The sequence below is a fragment of the Engystomops pustulosus genome, chromosome 7 (genome assembly GCF_040894005.1).
Source record: "Engystomops pustulosus chromosome 7, aEngPut4.maternal, whole genome shotgun sequence".
NCBI classification, from domain to species: Eukaryota; Metazoa; Chordata; class Amphibia; order Anura; family Leptodactylidae; genus Engystomops; species Engystomops pustulosus.
In genome coordinates this window covers 120,529,796-120,546,668 of record NC_092417.1, presented here as the reverse complement: position 1 = coordinate 120,546,668, position 16,873 = coordinate 120,529,796, and the positions used below count along the sequence as shown (strand labels likewise).

The following is a 16,873-nucleotide window of genomic DNA, read 5'->3' as shown; positions in this document are numbered from 1 at the left end:
TTCACTTACCTACACTCACACTAGAGCAAAGAGAGACATTGGACCAGCCGATATCAGTGGAGGAGTTAGAGGAGGCACTGGATACTTTCCAGAATAATAAAGCTCTAGGGTTAGACGGCTTACCGACAGAAGCCTATAAAGAACTAAGGGAGTTGCTTATCCCAAAATTACTAGAAGTCTACCAGGCAGCATTTAAGACTGGGAGGTTACCAGAATCTATGAGGGAAGCGGTGATTACAGTTATACCTAAGCCAGGGAAGGATACACAACTGACAGAATCCTATAGACCTATCTCGTTATTGACAGTTGATATTAAAATCCTGGCCAAGATTATGGCGCAACGTTTAATAACTGTTATAGATGGGTTGATTCATAGTGATCAATCCGGCTTTATGCCCAATCGCTCCACAGCAATTAACTTACGTAGGCTTTTCCTTAACCTCCAGTCGAAGCCAGACAATGTGGGGAGTCGGGCGGTGCTCTCACTCGACGCTGCGAAGGCTTTCGATAGCGTTGAGTGGGAGTACCTGTGGGTGGTCCTGGAGAGCTTTAGGTTTGGGTCCCAACTTTAGGAAATGGGTGCAGCTTTTATATTCTTGCCCCAAAGCAAGAGTGAGGGCTAACGGGATACTGTCCCAACCTTTTGGTCTAACCAGGGGGACAAGGCAGGGGTGCCCTCTGTCACCCTTGCTGTTTGCTTTGGCAATCGAGCCACTGGCGCAAATGCTGAGGGACAGTCAGTCGATTACAGGGCTCAAGTATAACATGCATATGGATAAAGTAGCTTTATATGCAGACGATTTGCTTCTCTTCTTAGGTGACACAGGAGTATCGCTAGAGAGTGATATCACTACTATAGTGCAGTTTGGAGATTTTTCCGGGCTCCGGATAAACTGGAGTAAGTCAGTACTATTGCCTATTGATCCACTCTCAGAAGACTCCACGGTAGCTAACACTCCTATTCAGGTAGTTAATACATTCAAGTACCTTGGTGTTCAGGTCTCAGCTAGAGTCCAAGATTACCTGCAGCTTAATTTGACCCCTCTCATTGCGAGATTTGCTACTAAAATCACGACATGGTGCAAGCTACCACTCTCGGTCATTGGTAGAGTCAATTTGACCAAGATGATAATGATGCCCCAACTATTGTACATTGTACATAACACCCCTATATGGATTCCCCTTAGATTTTTCCATAAATTACAGTCTTTGTTTAGAGAATTAATCTGGAAAAAAGGGGTGGCGCGGATTAAATATGAGACGCTGCAGAGGTCTAAAGAGGCTGGAGGTCTGGCGGCCCCAAACCCCTGGATTTATTTTTTGGCCTCCCAACTACAACATCTGAGGGGTTGGGGAGTGGAGGAGGGAAGTGGGGCTGTTGCGGCTTTAATTAGGGAAATGACACCTCACAGGCCCTTGTTAGCTGCCATTGAAGCTGGGTTTCCGGGACAGGGAGGAGCTAGGATCCCCACGCTGACACTTATGGTAAAGGTCTGGGGGAAAATCAAGCAATTGATGGAGGTTGAAGGTTGCACTCTTTTCACCCCCATCTGGAAGAACCCAAGGTTACCAGAATTTTTTAGGCTGGAGGGCTTTACTCCCTGGGAACAGGCGGGTGTGAAGTTTATCCATCAGCTACACTCTGAGGGTACTTTTAAGGCATTCTCTGACCTGCAGGAGCCGTTCCAATTACCACATAGCCAGTTCTACAAATTCTTACAGCTACGACATGCGTGGGATACACAAGTGACCACAACGAAACTTACCACTGGTACTGCTCCTGTGATCACAATAACGGCCGCCAAAGGGGAAACTTCTGGCCTGATCTCCGTATTGTATAGTCATTTGCTTGAAGCCTACCTAAAGAATTTCCCCCTCAATTTGAAGCAGAAATGGGAGGTGGACTTGGGTCCCATCTCAGATGACCAATGGGAGGGAATTTTAGCATCAGTTCCTCAGGTGTCCACGTCTGAGGCCCTAAGGATTTCACAAATATATCTTGTTCACAGGGTGTACAGAACTCCTGCCTTCCTCTACCGCGTATGAGTTAGGCAGGATGATGTGTGCCCTAGATGTGCCCAGGGCCCAGCTGATCATATGCACATGTTCTGGGGCTGCGCATTCCTGGGTCGCTTCTGGAGTGGAGTGCTTACATATCTGGAAAGCATATTTCAACTGACTATTCCCAAGAATCCTCTACAATGTGTCCTGGGATATGTTGAGGAACTACCGGGTAATGAGAGTCTCAGATTAGCGCTCAAAAGATCACTATATCAAGCTAGGAAGCTGATAGCTCAAAAGTGGTTGAGCCCAGACCCACCTACCTTAGAAGAATATAAGGACAAAATGATTAGACTCCTCCAAATGGAAAAAGGGGTTTATCTTAAGAGGAAAGCTATTAAAAAATTTGATAAGATTTGGGGAGAGTGGCCGGGAGTGAGTTTGTGATATATTGGCTATAGACTGAGGAATTGTTAAAATGTGACATTATATCCTGATAACGAATAGAAATTGTTCATTGATAACCAGGCTCCTTACTGTCTGTAAAAAGTTCATTGAGTGAACCGTAACACATTGTACTTATGAGACTATGGGGGTCATTTATTAAGGGCCCGATTCGCGTTTTCCCGACGTGTTACCCGAATATTTCCGTTTTGCGCCGCTTGTACTTAAATTGCCCCGGGATTTTGGCGCACGCGATCGGATTGTGGCGCATCGGCGCTGGCATGCGCGCGACGGAAATCGGGGGGCGTGGCCGAACGAAAACCCGACGTATTCGGAAAAACCGCCGCATTTAAAAACCGAAAATGTGTCGCATAAGGACCGCTTACCTTCACCTGGTCCAGCTCGGTGCATTCCGGCGCGATGAGTTTACTTTCAGCGCAGCAGCGCCACCTGGTGGACGGCGGAAGAACTACCTTATTAAATCCCGGCCAGACCCGAATCCAGAGCGGAGAAGCCGCCGCTGGAACGCGAATGGACCGGGTAAGTAAATTTGCCCCTATATGTGTAACCAGGTGGGGAGGGGGGGTTGTTGGAAGGGAGGGGGTGGGGGGGGGATACTGTTTTAATGTATGTAAAACTTGAAAATGTTTAATAAAAATTTATTTGATTTAAAAAAAAAGACCTGCGCCAGTTTTCTTTCTGACTTTGCACTTTATTTCTAAACTGCTTGCACAGGTATTTGCAACATCCCCCACCAGGGCCTAGCCTTTTCTTGGGACCTGGAGGCAGCCGGAGCCCAGAATACCGGAGTGGCTGGCGGTTGCGGTCTACGGTGTCACGGTGCTTGGTATGGGGACCGAAGGGCTGTCCCACAGCCTGGCAGGTCTCCAGCAGGTGGTGTATGCAAGAAATTATATAGAGGGAGAGGCTGATGTACTGGTTCTACCTGGGGCAGACCTTAATGGTGATACAGCTGTAGCAAGGACCAGCTTCTGCATAAAAGTAACTTACAGTTCTTTATTCGAACCAACAGTAACAACACGCCAAACGATTCTGTACAAGTGCAGTACTGGAGTGATCTTGGAGAAGGAACCTTAGGAGTTAGGTCACAAGCCTGGATGCAGGGGCAGGCTGGGATGTAGCTGGGTCCAATGCTGGAAGCTGCGGCTTTGTCCTGTTTGTCCTGTGTCACTCTGTCTGTAGTTGCTAAGACTTAGGAGGCCTGTGGCCAGAGCATGTGCTCTGAGGTGGTGCTTCTCAGTCAGAAGCTTGGTGCTCCGAGCTTCTCCTGTGTTGAGAGCTCGATCTCCAGAGAGCTAACTCCTCCCCTGACCAAGGGTTTAGTTAATCCCTGGTCAGGTGGTCTCCTCCTCCAATCACACTCCAGTTCACAATTAAGTGTATTGAGGCATATTATTGGATGACAACAATAAACAATATTTAACCCTTGCCTATTGAGGGAAGGGTTAAATATTGTTTATTGTTGTCATCGAGTATATCTGTAGTGCAGGGGAGCTGATTAGACTCACTATTAGGGGGACACACATATAAGGGGCTTATTCGCAACCACTCCTCTGCATTGCATTGGCAGGGATGTTCCATATTTAAGAAGGGTCCACACGGCCCTTTTATGGCGCGGCTGCACTATTAATCGTGAAACATTAATTAGGGGGTGTTTCTGTGCTCAGGTGGACCGTGACAGATTTAACAAGTCTAACAGAATTGTGTTGCACGGCCCATGTTTAAGGTGCACCATAAAAAAGTGAACTATGTCGGGGGAGTGCAAGGGGCGCCAGATTCATGAAGAACATGCTCCATTGTGTTTTACTAATGCATGTGGTTTTTAAGGAATGTGTTTTTCGGATGTTTTTAGAATGCATCCAGAAATTGCCACATGTGAACACACCCCAATGGATGCCAAGGAATCCTGTGACGTCACTGATGAGATCACAAGGATTCCTGGAGCAAAGGGGATGAGCAGATGAAGGGAAGATGCACTCTGCACCCTTTCTGCCTGTCTGTATGTATAGTTCACTGATAACAGTGATCCTGTGGAGTGTTGCTATAAGATAATAGTGTTGCGTGAACTATATATTAACTAAAGGGAACACACACATATATTATTTAGTATATTAGTGTCGTAGTAAAAAATAAACTGTCAAAAAACCTATTAAAAGTAAATAAAAAGTCCAAGGCAGCTCTGTCCAAGCTCCTAATTAGGAGAGCGCAGCACTCACTGCACTCCTAAGGGCGCGGTCACACGTTGCACTTTGGTTGCATTTTCATTGCGTTTTAAAACACATTACATGAAGAAAGGCAGATAGCATTTCTGAGGGTGTGTTGACACGTTGCGTTTTCATTGCGTTTAAAACACATTACAACAGCTCAACAGAGGTGATTTGCCTAATTCCATTACTGTTAACATTTTCATTTACAAAACGCATTGTAAATGCGATGTTAACATACATTAACATAGCGTTAACAAATGTAAATAGTAATGTAATTGGGCAAATCACTTTTCCTCAGCTGTTGTAATGCGTTTTAAACGCAATGAAAACACAACGTGTCAACACACCCTCAGAAATGCTATCTGCCTTTCTTCATGTAGATAGAAGATTATCAGCTGCTATGGTGATCATGTTTTTAATGCTGCTAATAGCAAATCTTGGCACGGTTTAAGTTTTTTAACTGCTTTGAAAAAATGATAGCTGAACTGTGAGTGGTTGTTATTATTATTAATGAGGTCCATATAAGTATATATTTAAGTTATTGGATTAATCTGAAGTGCCTGAGAGCACTTGTTCTAGTTACTAATGGCAACCAATCGGATCTCGGCTTTCAGTTTACTAACTTAGTTTGTAAAATAACACTTGATCTTTGATTGTTTACCATGAGCAACTAGAACAGTTTTCTTCTCACACTTGTGATAAATCCTTATGGTGACAAGGATAAGAAGGGACAGGGGAAAGAGTGTCAAGGCTTTGGCAAGAGAACATGCAGCATTTCCATGATATTTACTGTAATCCTGATGTAGTGCGGATCAGTAAGTACAGGGACTATTTGAACACAGCAGGGGGAAGAAGACTTTAAGCAGTGTTGTCAAGGTAGGGGATGGCCACTGAGAGAGAAGAACCTGCAAATGATTATGGGTAAAACTGCACCTTAGTGCTGTGCATGTGCCTTCTTGGCCCCTCCCACATTTGTTTCTGTGAGACACACACAATAGAGGCCGAACAAGCACCAAGATAACAAATAAAAACATTTTTTTTTACTCGAGTTAACCATTATTTATATTTTTCTGAATATGTAGTGCTTTTGGGGTGATTTTAAAAAGAAAGTTAGGTTATGGCATAACCCCTTTAAATATTCACTTAAATATATATAATAAAAAAGGACCAAATAAATTAAAGAAATCCCAAAATACCATGAATACCCTACAACCTAGAAAGAATACTGAAAAAAATGTTTTACTGTTTACTGGCATGACTGCACCTTGTGTTACCAGAAAAATACATTTATTTTTATTTTTTATTCTTTGCTCCCTACAGATAAGATAAAGCTTGCAGAAACACTGGGGAAAATGGAATGACAACAATACCTTTTCTGTAAAACAGATGTTTTAGTGTAGTATCAACTGAATAGAAAAATAAATGGTTGGCATAAAATTATAGAATAAATAATACAAGAGATTATTGCATATAGAGAATATTCTGCATTGTCTGCATTATTGTTGAAAACAATAAAACAAATAAGCATAAGTGTTATTCCATCTAGTTGCTCTCAGCAATGGTCTACCATTGGCTACTGACTGCACTGCTCTTTCTAGCAATGAACTTTGTGCTCCTGCTTTTACTTGTAAGAGGTGTTGGTTGTCCTTGTTAAAGTCAAGTTCCTGGTGAACAATAATGGATATCTCTACCCAATTCACCAATTCCTTAACATTAGCATTTTGCTATTTTTCCAGATTAAGAAAACAGGTTGTCGCATCTGTGTCTGCTTCTTGCACTGTGCAGCTGAGGAGGTTCTTATTGTATGTTTGCGTCTTTCTTGAATGCTGTCCGTGTGAACTGGGTTCAGACTTGGTGTCTGTTTGAATTGATAAGCACGCCACCTTTTTCTCTCAATCAGCTTGGCTATGGTTCATCAATAACCTGCTGTTATTGACAGGTTCTTCCTCCCTCTTCTGACCGCATGACTGTTGGAACCAGATCTGATATGACAAAACAGTTCTGCCCAACATTGTAAGGCTGAAGAAGTTTCTTAGTTAGCTCCATACTTTTCTTGTGATTATAATTTCTGTCTCTGCTATTCTGACTTTTGGATTGTGTTTTGACTATTCTCTGCTCCTGTGATTTTGTACTGACAACCCTTGTTTACTCTTTGTGTTTTACACTTTGGCAAAGAAAGGGAATGTCTCCTAGTTGTTTACCTACTGCCTATAGTGGGCCGGGCAATAGGCAGGAACAACTTGAAAGGGGGTTTAGTTTTAGAGCCCACTGTCTTTCTCTGAGTCTCAGTCCCTTCCCAGAACATGCATTAAACAAGTACACCGGAATATACTTCTTTTAAATGTGCCAGCAAATCAATCATGAGTGGAGTGACAAAATATATGAATGGACAAATCAGTTTGCTCAGCACAAATTTTATGCTAATTTGGGCACACAGCTCTATTCCAGATGCTGTACATAACCCGCTCCCAACCCTTCACTGTCTGTGTCTCCAAGTAGATGTGATGAAGAAGTGAAAGGTCAAAGTGCAGTCTAATTTCATGAGAATTGTTTTTCATCTTGGAATGAGTGGTTCAAATTTCAGGTTTGTTGTTTTCTTTTTTTTCTTTATGGACAAGCCTTTTTTTTAAAAGGGGTCATTTAAAGAATAAAAATCAGGGTTTAAAAAACATTTTAAAGGTTTGGAGCAGAGAACTCAACAGGCAATACAGTTTGGCAATGTGTGTAGTCTGTCTGTCTTATGGACCAACAAACAGGTACATTTTCATGGGCTTTCATGATCCAGCTGTATTTGCAGATCAGCTAATAGGTGATACAATAATGTGACCTGCATGTAAACAATGTAAAACACGTGGTTCTCAATCTCGTTACAAAGCGTTTCAATGTAAACACAAATTGGATCGGTTCAACCTCTTTTTGCAGCCTTTAACTACATTTAAACACAAATGTGGCAGTGTCACTTTAACCCACAATATGATGGAGGCAAAAAAAAGTTTGCATAGCTAATGTTGAATTTTACCATTGAATCATGAGCAATATTTGATAGGCTATGGATCCTACACCTGTAGAAGAAATAATTTTACATTGTTGGTAGAGATGGGTGAATTTGTAAAAATTCAATTCAACCATTTTCACCAAATTTTTAAAAAATTTCGAATTGAATCATGTTGAATCACATTAAAAAAACAGGTATTTCCTGGCTATAGAGAGCCTGTAGGATGTTGTAGAATGTTGTGACATGCTCAAATATGCATAGAGAGCGTGGTTTGGTCTTCAAACAATGCTGTGTTTTAGTATGACATGCATATGACAGCCACCGCTCTTAGATTCGCTTCACTCTTCAATTCTATGGGCACTTAAAGGGGCTCCTCTTCTTCCACTGAAGTCTCCCCGATCTCTCTGCCCTTCCCGATGTCTCTGTGTGGCTGCCCCGATGTCTCAGTGCTGCCGCTGCCCCGATGTCTCAGTGCTGCCGCTGCCCCGATGTCTCAGTGCTGCCGCTGCCCCGATGTCTCAGTGCTGCCCTGATGTCTCAGTGCTGCCCTGATGTCTCCGTGCTGCCCTGATGTCTCCGTGCTGCCGCTGCCCCGATGTCTCCGTGCTGCCGCTGCCCCGATGTCTCCGTGCTGGCGCTGACCCGATGTCCCCGTGCTGCCCCGATGTCTCCGTGCTGCCGCTGCCCCGATGTCTCCGTGCTGCCGCTGCCCCTATGTCTCCGTGCTGCCGCTGCCCCGATGTCTCCGTGCTGCCGCTGCCCCGGCACAAATTGGATCAGTTCAACCTCTTTTTGCAGCCTTTAACTACATTTAAACACAAATGTGGCAGTGTCACTTTAACCCACAATATGATGAAGGCAAAAAAAAGTTTGCATAGCTAATGTTGAATTTTACCATTGAATCATGAGCAATATTTGATAGGCTATGGATCCTACACCTGTAGAAGAAATAATTTTACATTGTTGGTAGAGATGGGTGAATTTGTCAAAATTCAATTCGACCATTTTCACCAAATTTTTTAAAAATTTCGAATTGAATCATGTTGAATCACATTAAAAAAACAGATATTTCCTGGCTATATAGAGCCTGTAGGATGTTGTAGAATGTTGTGACATGCTCAAATATGCATAGAGAGCGTGGTTTGGTCTTCAAACAATGCTGTGTTTTAGTATGACATGCACATGACAGCCACCGCTCTTAGATTCGCTTCACTCTTCAATTCTATGGGCACTTAAAGGGGCCAAATTGACCAAATAAGTGAAGTGGGAACACAGCCTGACAAGGTAACATCTGTGCCAGCTCGAAAGGACTGAGCTAAGGGCCAAGATCCCACTTTAACATCAAAGAGTCCACTCTTTTTACATTGAAATCAGATGCTCGTTATTTGAGACAAACTTTTCCAGATGCTCGAGTGCTCGTCACGAATAACGAGCCCCATTAAAGTCAATAGGAGACTCGAGCATTTTTCAAAGGGACCATGGTTCGGGAATAAAATGTGTTATTTAATTGAAAAAGAATGTCTTCTCATAAGTTAGCAGATGTATGCAAACATCTGCAATCTATTCTTCACTGTTCCACGCGTATATTATCTCCCGACAAGTTAGCAGATGTGAAGAACAGTGAAGAACAGAATAAAACAGTGAACACAGTGAACACAGGATCATTTAAGTGAAAAACACAGTGAAGAATAGATTGCAGATGTTCGGCACATCTGCTTACTTGTCGGGAGATACGCTGTCCCGGGATCCGCTCCTCTTCTTCCACTGAATTCTCGCCGATCTCTCTGCCCTTCCCGATGTCTCTGTGTGGCTGCCCCGATGTCTCCGTGCTGCCGCTGCCCCGATGTCTCAGTGCTGCCGTTGCCCCAATGTCTCCGTGCTGCCCTGATGTCTCCGTGCTGCTGCTGCCCCGATGTCTCTGTGCTGCCGCTGACCCGATGTCTCCGTGCTGCCGCTGACCCGATGTCCCCGTGCTGCCCCGATGTCCCCGTGCTGCCCCGATGTCCCCGTGCTGCCCCGATGTCTCCGTGCTGCCCCGATGTCTCCGTGCTGCCCCGATGTCTCCGTGCTGCCGCTGCCCCGATGTCTCCGTGCTGCCGCTGCCCCGATGTCTCCGTGCTGCCGCTGCCCCGATGTCTCTGTGCTGCCGCTGCCCCGATGTCTCCGTGCTGCCGCTGCCCCGATGTCTCCGTGCTGCCGCTGACCCGATGTCTCCGTGCTGCCGCTGACCCGATGTCTCCGTGCTGCCGCTGACCCGATGTCCCCGTGCTGCCGCTGCCCCGATGTCCCCGTGCTGCCCCGATGTCTCCGTGCTGCCACTGCCCCTGTGTTTTTTTAATTAAATGCTCGATCTTGAGCAAGGGAAATACTCGTCCGAGCAACTAGCTGTTTCGAGTACCTTAATCAAGCTCGGATGAGTATACTCGCTCATCTCTATTCCATAGATTACGATGGAACCTGTTCTGTTAAATGCGACTACATGTAGAAAATCCCGAAAAGAGTGGATAAGGTGTAAAGAGTAAATGGGATATTTGCATGTCCTCTGTGTTCTCTACCCACTACTGCTTTTGGCTAACAATCCTCAGGCTTTTCATTCAGATGAAATGAAGGGGAAAACAAAACATAGTGGCAATGTCATAGAGTGGTGGAGGGTGAAAACAGCATTATGGAAATCACAGGGTGTTCCAGGGAGACAGCAGTTAGAAGGCAACAGCATGAGTAGGCCGCAGAGTGGAACAATGACAAATTATGGAGAGTGTGGAGGTTGCAGAGTGTGGAGGTGGCATCAACATGGCAGGCCACAGAGTGGCACAATGACAGAATGTGGAGGTGGCAGCAAGGTAGGACACAGAGTGGCACAATGACAGAATGTTGAGGTGTCGGCAGCAGCAGGAGGCAACAGTGTGTCACAATGACAGAGTGTAGAGGTGGAAGCAGCAGCAGAAGGTCAGAGAGTGGCAAAATGATAAATTTTTAGCTGACAGCAACATGGTAGGCCACAGAGTGGCACAATGGCAGAATGTGGAGGTGGCAGCAGCAGGAGGCCACAGAGTGGAACAATGACGGTGTGTGGAGGTGGGTGACAATTCCAGTCCCTGATCAAAATGGTGGGCGGCAGCATCAGAATAGTGGCTGAGGCAGCTAGTTAGAATCCAGACTCATTTCTCAACGTTTGGGGGAGGCATCATGACTGATCTAATCTGATGCATAAGGTACTGGTGTGTTGAAATCCTGGCCTGATTCATCTTGACAAAGGTCAGTCTCTCCACATTACGGGTGGACAAGCGGGTTCTCCTTGGGGTAACGATGGCCCCCTGCTGTACTGAACACCCGCTCTGATGCCACACTACTGGCCAGCAGGACAGCTACTCTACTGAAAACTCTGCAAGTTGCAGCCACACATCGAGTTTGGCTACCCAGTAGTCCAGGGGATCCTTTACCTGGGGTGGTAAAGTGCTGTCCAAGTAGGCCACCACCTGCTGCTGCAGGGTCTGCTCTATGTCCTGCTGCTGTTGGTGGCTACCCTCCTCACTAGGCGGGTGAAGAAAGATGCTCATTAAGGACTCCAGACTTAAGCTGCTGCCGATGGTGAGCGATGACTGCCAGGAATCCCCTGGTCAGACCTGACAGAGGATGGACAATGGTGCACATAGGCAGCGGCCAACTGTCTGCACAGTAATTCTCTATAGTGGGCCACTTGTTGCTCACTCTCAGCAGCTGGAAAAAAAGGCAACTATTTTGGGCCGGTAGCAAGGGTCCAAGAGGGTGGAGAGCCAAAAGTCATCCCTATGCTTGATATTAACTATTTAGCTGTCACTAGTTAGGCAAAGCAGCATGCTGTGGGCCATCTGCGCAAGTGACTCTGAGGGGCTCCCAACCTCCATCTCCACTGTATACTGCTACGGTGCTTGTGGGTCATCTGCCCCATCTTCTACCTCCTCCGGATGCTCCTGCTCCTCCTTTCCTGTCACCCGAGTAGAAAAACCACTAAATTGCACTAGACTCTGCTTGTGCTCCAATGTCCTCCTCCAGTTCAGCCCCCATCGGACTCATGTGGACAAAGCCACATATTGATTTCTTCTCGCATGAGGCGGAGATGTTCCTCACCTGTGTGACATCGTTCGCCCAGGCAAACCAGGTGTAGAATTGCGTGACACCACTGTGCCCTGCACATGTGGTATGATGGAGCAGCACTTAAAATTGTGGAGGCTGAGGTGGTGGTGGAGAAGGAGGATTCAGATTTTGGCGCAGGAGCAGCAGTTTGACAACGTGGAGGAGAAAGCGGCGTCTCCTGTTCAAGTTGTTGGTGTGGCTGGGCGGGAAGCACATTCACCCAGTGGGTCGTAAAGGACATGTACTGGCCCTGACCGTAGTTACAGCTCCACACGTCTGCGCTGCTGATAAGCTCAAGGACTGGCCCACCTTCTGTTATACATATTTGTGAAGGGCTAGTACTGCCTTTTAGGAAAAGAAATTTTGGCTTGGAACTCTCCACCTCGGTTCGACACAAGCCATTAGTTCTCTGAAGGGTGCAGAGTCCACAACTTGGAAAGGGAGGAACTGCAGTATCAACAACTTGGACAGGAGCACGTCAGCTTCTGCACCTTAGAATAGCTGGACGCATACAGTTGTCTCTTTGTAATCACCTCGAGCAATGACTGCTGCCACCATGCGTAGCAAGGAGAAGGAGCATCTGGACGGGGAGAAGATGTCAAAGACAAACAGCTCCCATCGGCAGAGAGCCTTGACTGGCTGAAATGGCATTTGTGCCACTAAGTGCTGTTTCTGTTGCTGCGGCGGCAGGATAGACCTCCCCATCTGAGACACGTTTCTTCCAGGCCATTGGATAATGACGCTGCATGTGTTGAGGCAGGGACGTGGTGCCAACTTTAGCTCCCTGGCCACGCTTCCCTTTCCACTCGGCTCCTCTGTTGTCTTAACAAAAAACTGCCATACCCCCGAGAAGGTGATTTTACCGCCAACACTCTGCATGGAGAGAGTACTAATGCCGCTGCCTCGCTGAGCCCCTGTGGCACTTGTTAATTAGAGGAAGAGGGTTTTGTACCCCACGGCTGTTTGTCTCCCGTCCTCGCACTGCTGCCACCCTGCTGACTCACGGCCACAGTAGCGACTTGCTGCCTGCTTTACTGCCTGACGCGCAAGGTGACACTCTTTACTCCCGACGATGATGATGAAGCCATGGCTTCATCCGGCTCCCAAGTGCCATTGGCTACATCATCATCGATTTGTGTTTCACTATCACTACTATTCTCCTGGTCCCAGTATGCACAGCCCGACTACTTGCAAGTGCAACATAACCTCCTTTGCCACTCTCCACATCTCTACTTTCCCGCCTACTTCATGAAGCAGCAGATGTCTGCTCCACCTCTTTACTGCCAAGCAGCTGCTGACTGTCCTCAAAGAATTTGTACTCGCTGTATAGTGGCGCAGAGCCCAGACCACCTAGTAAATTTCTGGCTGAGGGAAATGAACAAGACAGAGGCTGGTTGAGGACAAATGAGGGCCGCTGACCTGCTCCTGGGCCATGCCAACTAAGCGTTGTATCTGACGAACCCACATACTCTTGGCTGGGGTTGTCAGTTGTCATTTGGGAGGAAGTGGATGACTTAACCAATAAAAAACCTTTGAGTTATTATTCTACACTCTGCCGCTAGATGACACCAGCAGTTCTGGCCTAACAGAGTCACCCCTGCTGCGGCATCCCCTTACTGTGCTGTGACCTGTGCCTGCTCCAACTGCCACCTCTCTGCCTGACATATTGGTTAATCAACTATGTTGATTTGACATGGATTTATTGATATCTACCTTATGAACCAAAAAAACTTTGGGGTTTTTTTCAATCAACACCTGACACTCTGGAATTGGAACAAATATCACAGCAGCAACTATGTGGATTTTACACAGATTTCTTGCTATTAATTTCAGCAACTAAAAAGACCAGTAATTTGGGGTATACAGTTCACCCAAAATGGACACCATGGAATTGGAGCAAAAATCACAGCAGAAACCATCTGGATTTTACAGATTTCTTGCTATTAACTTCAGTAAATAAAAAGACCAGCAATTTGAGATATACAGATCACCCAAAACGGACACCCTGAGCACAAGCAGCTGGACGCTACAGACAGCACATGCAGTGTGAAATGATGAGATTGTAAATGGCTGCCTGTTTTTATGGGGCTGTGAGGGCACGTTCACACGTGGCGTTTTGTTTGCTTTTTCATTGCGTTTGAAACGCATTACAGCAGCTGATGAGAGGTAATTTGCCTAATTAAATTACCGCTTACGTTTGTTAACGCATTGTTAACGTATGCATAAACATCGCATTTACTATGCGTTTTGTAAACGGAAATGTTAACATTGATGTAATTAGGCAAATCACCTCTCCTCAGCTGTTGCAATGTGTTTCAAATGCAATGAAAACGCAGGTCAAAATGCAACGTGTAAACGCGCCCTAACATCACATTAGCCTGCCTGTCGCTGATTGGCTTTTACGTCTGCACATGTCATCGAGGGTGTTCCTTTCTTCTTCCCAGAGTTCTCTGCCCCATTTAACAAGTTGTGCTCACACCCATTTAGCTAATAAAGTGGGGAAAAAAACTTTGTTCCCACGAATCACCGGAAACTTTGGATTTCTGATGAATCAAAGTTTTCCTGAAATTCTAAACAAATTCCGCTTTGTTAGAATCGATTCGCCCATCTCTAATTGTAGGTTTTTCATGTTGCATGCACTTTGTAAATCTGCTACAATGCTGCTCTTTATCCCTAGCCTTAATCAGGTCCTTTGTGTATACGTTACAAAAACTTCATAAAAAAATATACTTGATTTGAAAATGCTTGTTGATTGCACCAAATGATAGTCCAGCACTGTTTTTGTGTGCGTTCACTAGAACCTTGTGTGTCAATTGATTACAGTTGCACAAGTGTGCTGGGTAGAACCTTCATTAATTATAATTTGCTCCATATGATTTTTGGTTGAGGGTTTATCATAGTACTGCTTAATACAAGCCATTATATGCTCTCTACTGGTAGCATAGTATATATTATACTACAAATGTTATAACACAACCAATATATTCTCTCTATTGGTAGCATAGTATAGTTCATAGTACAACTACAGTCCTGCTGATACATCCCTTTAACAAAGGGCTAGCTAGAAAGACTAGTCACTGTGAATTAAAGACAGATTGTTATGGTCAGTTCATGTTGTGCACTGCATCACAACATATATTCTGCACAAAACATTCACTAAGCTGAAACCTAGACAAGATGTACTGTATTGTGACAATGCAAACATCCTGACAAGCAGCAAATAGCAGCACACATGCAGAAGTGCAGCCACAGCAATCCACCTATGTCAGTGCCTGCTGTATCCCAGCATCCCTGTAACAACAGTAGGTGCCTCCTTGCATCAGTATGTCCACACTATGTACACAGTAGCAGCTGCACTCAGTGGGAGTGGTGGAGGGAGGAGGAACCCAGCTCCTGCTTGTCATTGCCTATTACTATTCATTTCTCCCAGGGAGCCCTGCCAGCAGCAGCTCCTGACTCTCTACCACTTCTAACTCCACTCTGCAACCGTTGGCTGCAAAGACTTTTTTTGTTTTGTTTTTCAATACCCCCCACTCCACCCCCTTCGTTTCTTTTAAGCCAGCAGAGAGGTCATTTCATAGAAACTCATGTATCCATCATTGCACAAACCCCTATTTCTGGAATAAAGTCCTCTGGATCTGTTTGGAGTTTACTTTGTTCTCAATTATTATCATGGTTTGAGAGTGACCTCTGCTTTTTTATTTTTGCATTGTTTTGGTTGCTTGTGATCAGCTTCTGCTCCGGGATCTCCTGATTCCAATAACCCAACGCGTGTCTCCTTTGTGTATAGCAGCTGCTGTGCATCAATGCATAGGCAAGTCCTATGGTTTGGCTGCCTGCATTTTTACAAATAGCAGCCCCGAACCTCCCTACTACGAGAAGACCCTTCCGAACTCCTCATCCTAACATCTAAGCCTCTGCTCAGTAACTTGTGTTGTACTTGCACCTGAGGACTCCAAGATATTGAATGCTGCTGACCAACATCTCCTACTCCTCTGACTAGGACTGGCTGAAACTGCAACTTGACTACTTAAAACATGGATGTAAGGTTTTACCCTGTAGCTGCTGGCAATGCCCTGACTGGAGAATCATCCAATCTGGACTTTTCCCAGTGTTTAGACTACTACACTTACAAGGTGATTATTGGTTATTATTATGATAATACTGTGTTTGTAAATAGTCACGATGTATCTTTTTCATCCCACCCTGTTCATTATGCTAGATTGTTAGCTCATGTGTATTATGTTTTAGGACCTGCAGGGATATGTAATGCTAGGGCGATGTGTTGCATGTCTGTAAGCTAAAAGACAAGCAATGCAAGTGGTTGTCTAAATACCTCATGGTATCACTAATGTGTCAATTAATGAGTACGTCCTATAGGCACATTAGACATCTAATTACAGAATAATGTTGAGCTGCACATGTGCTAATTATGTGCAGGGCTTCAGTCTTTGTACTGGCAACTTTCTTGTCTCCAGGTTTTTCTTTTTCCCCCCTTTTACAATCCACCCATGGTGTCTGCATGAGATGTATCCTAGCTCAATCCTTTGTCATAATGTTGCAGTGTTTTGACAACAGTATATTTGATGTGAATGGAGAGACACAGTGTGGAATGTTTGACTTGTACTGTGTGTATATCCTGCCTCTTGTGCTATTGTTAAGGGAATAAATTACTGGTTCATGTTATCAGGATTATAACCTGCTCCTTTGCTTAATCACTTTTCATAACAAATGACAGCTGGCAACGACTGGAGAGAATTAGAACTACATTATCTCATTATTCAAGTCTAATGGATTGTTTTAGGGTGTAAATGATCAGTTTTGCAATACATTTATATGTATGTATATGAATGTAGCTTCTAGGGCCACTGGGTGATTTTCTATACAGCATAATGATATGTGTGGGTGTATGTGCCCTATTTATCTTACTGTTTGTACATACTGTACTGTGTAAGAAGTTTACATGCTGGAAAAGTTTAACTATTAACTGTGACAGGGCAAGCGCCAGTTCTTATTTTCATACATATGGGCATCAATGTTTGCTAGACTTTTAACTGTTGGTACACAGTATAACCCATGATATGTAGCATGG

At 44.9% G+C, this 16,873-nt stretch overlaps 1 protein-coding gene across 2 annotated transcripts in view; it reads left to right on the top strand.

Moving 5' to 3' along the window:
- The first annotated feature begins 15,203 nt into the window (after positions 1-15,203).
- Positions 15,204-16,873, top strand: part of TOX3 (TOX high mobility group box family member 3) — an 89,591-nt gene continuing 87,921 nt past the window's right edge. For both annotated transcript variants that reach the window (XM_072117698.1, XM_072117697.1), the window contains exon 1: positions 15,204-15,917. In XM_072117698.1, the coding sequence (XP_071973799.1) occupies positions 15,819-15,917 (99 nt within the window). In that variant the 5' untranslated portion in view covers positions 15,204-15,818. The remainder of the gene's footprint in view (positions 15,918-16,873) is intronic.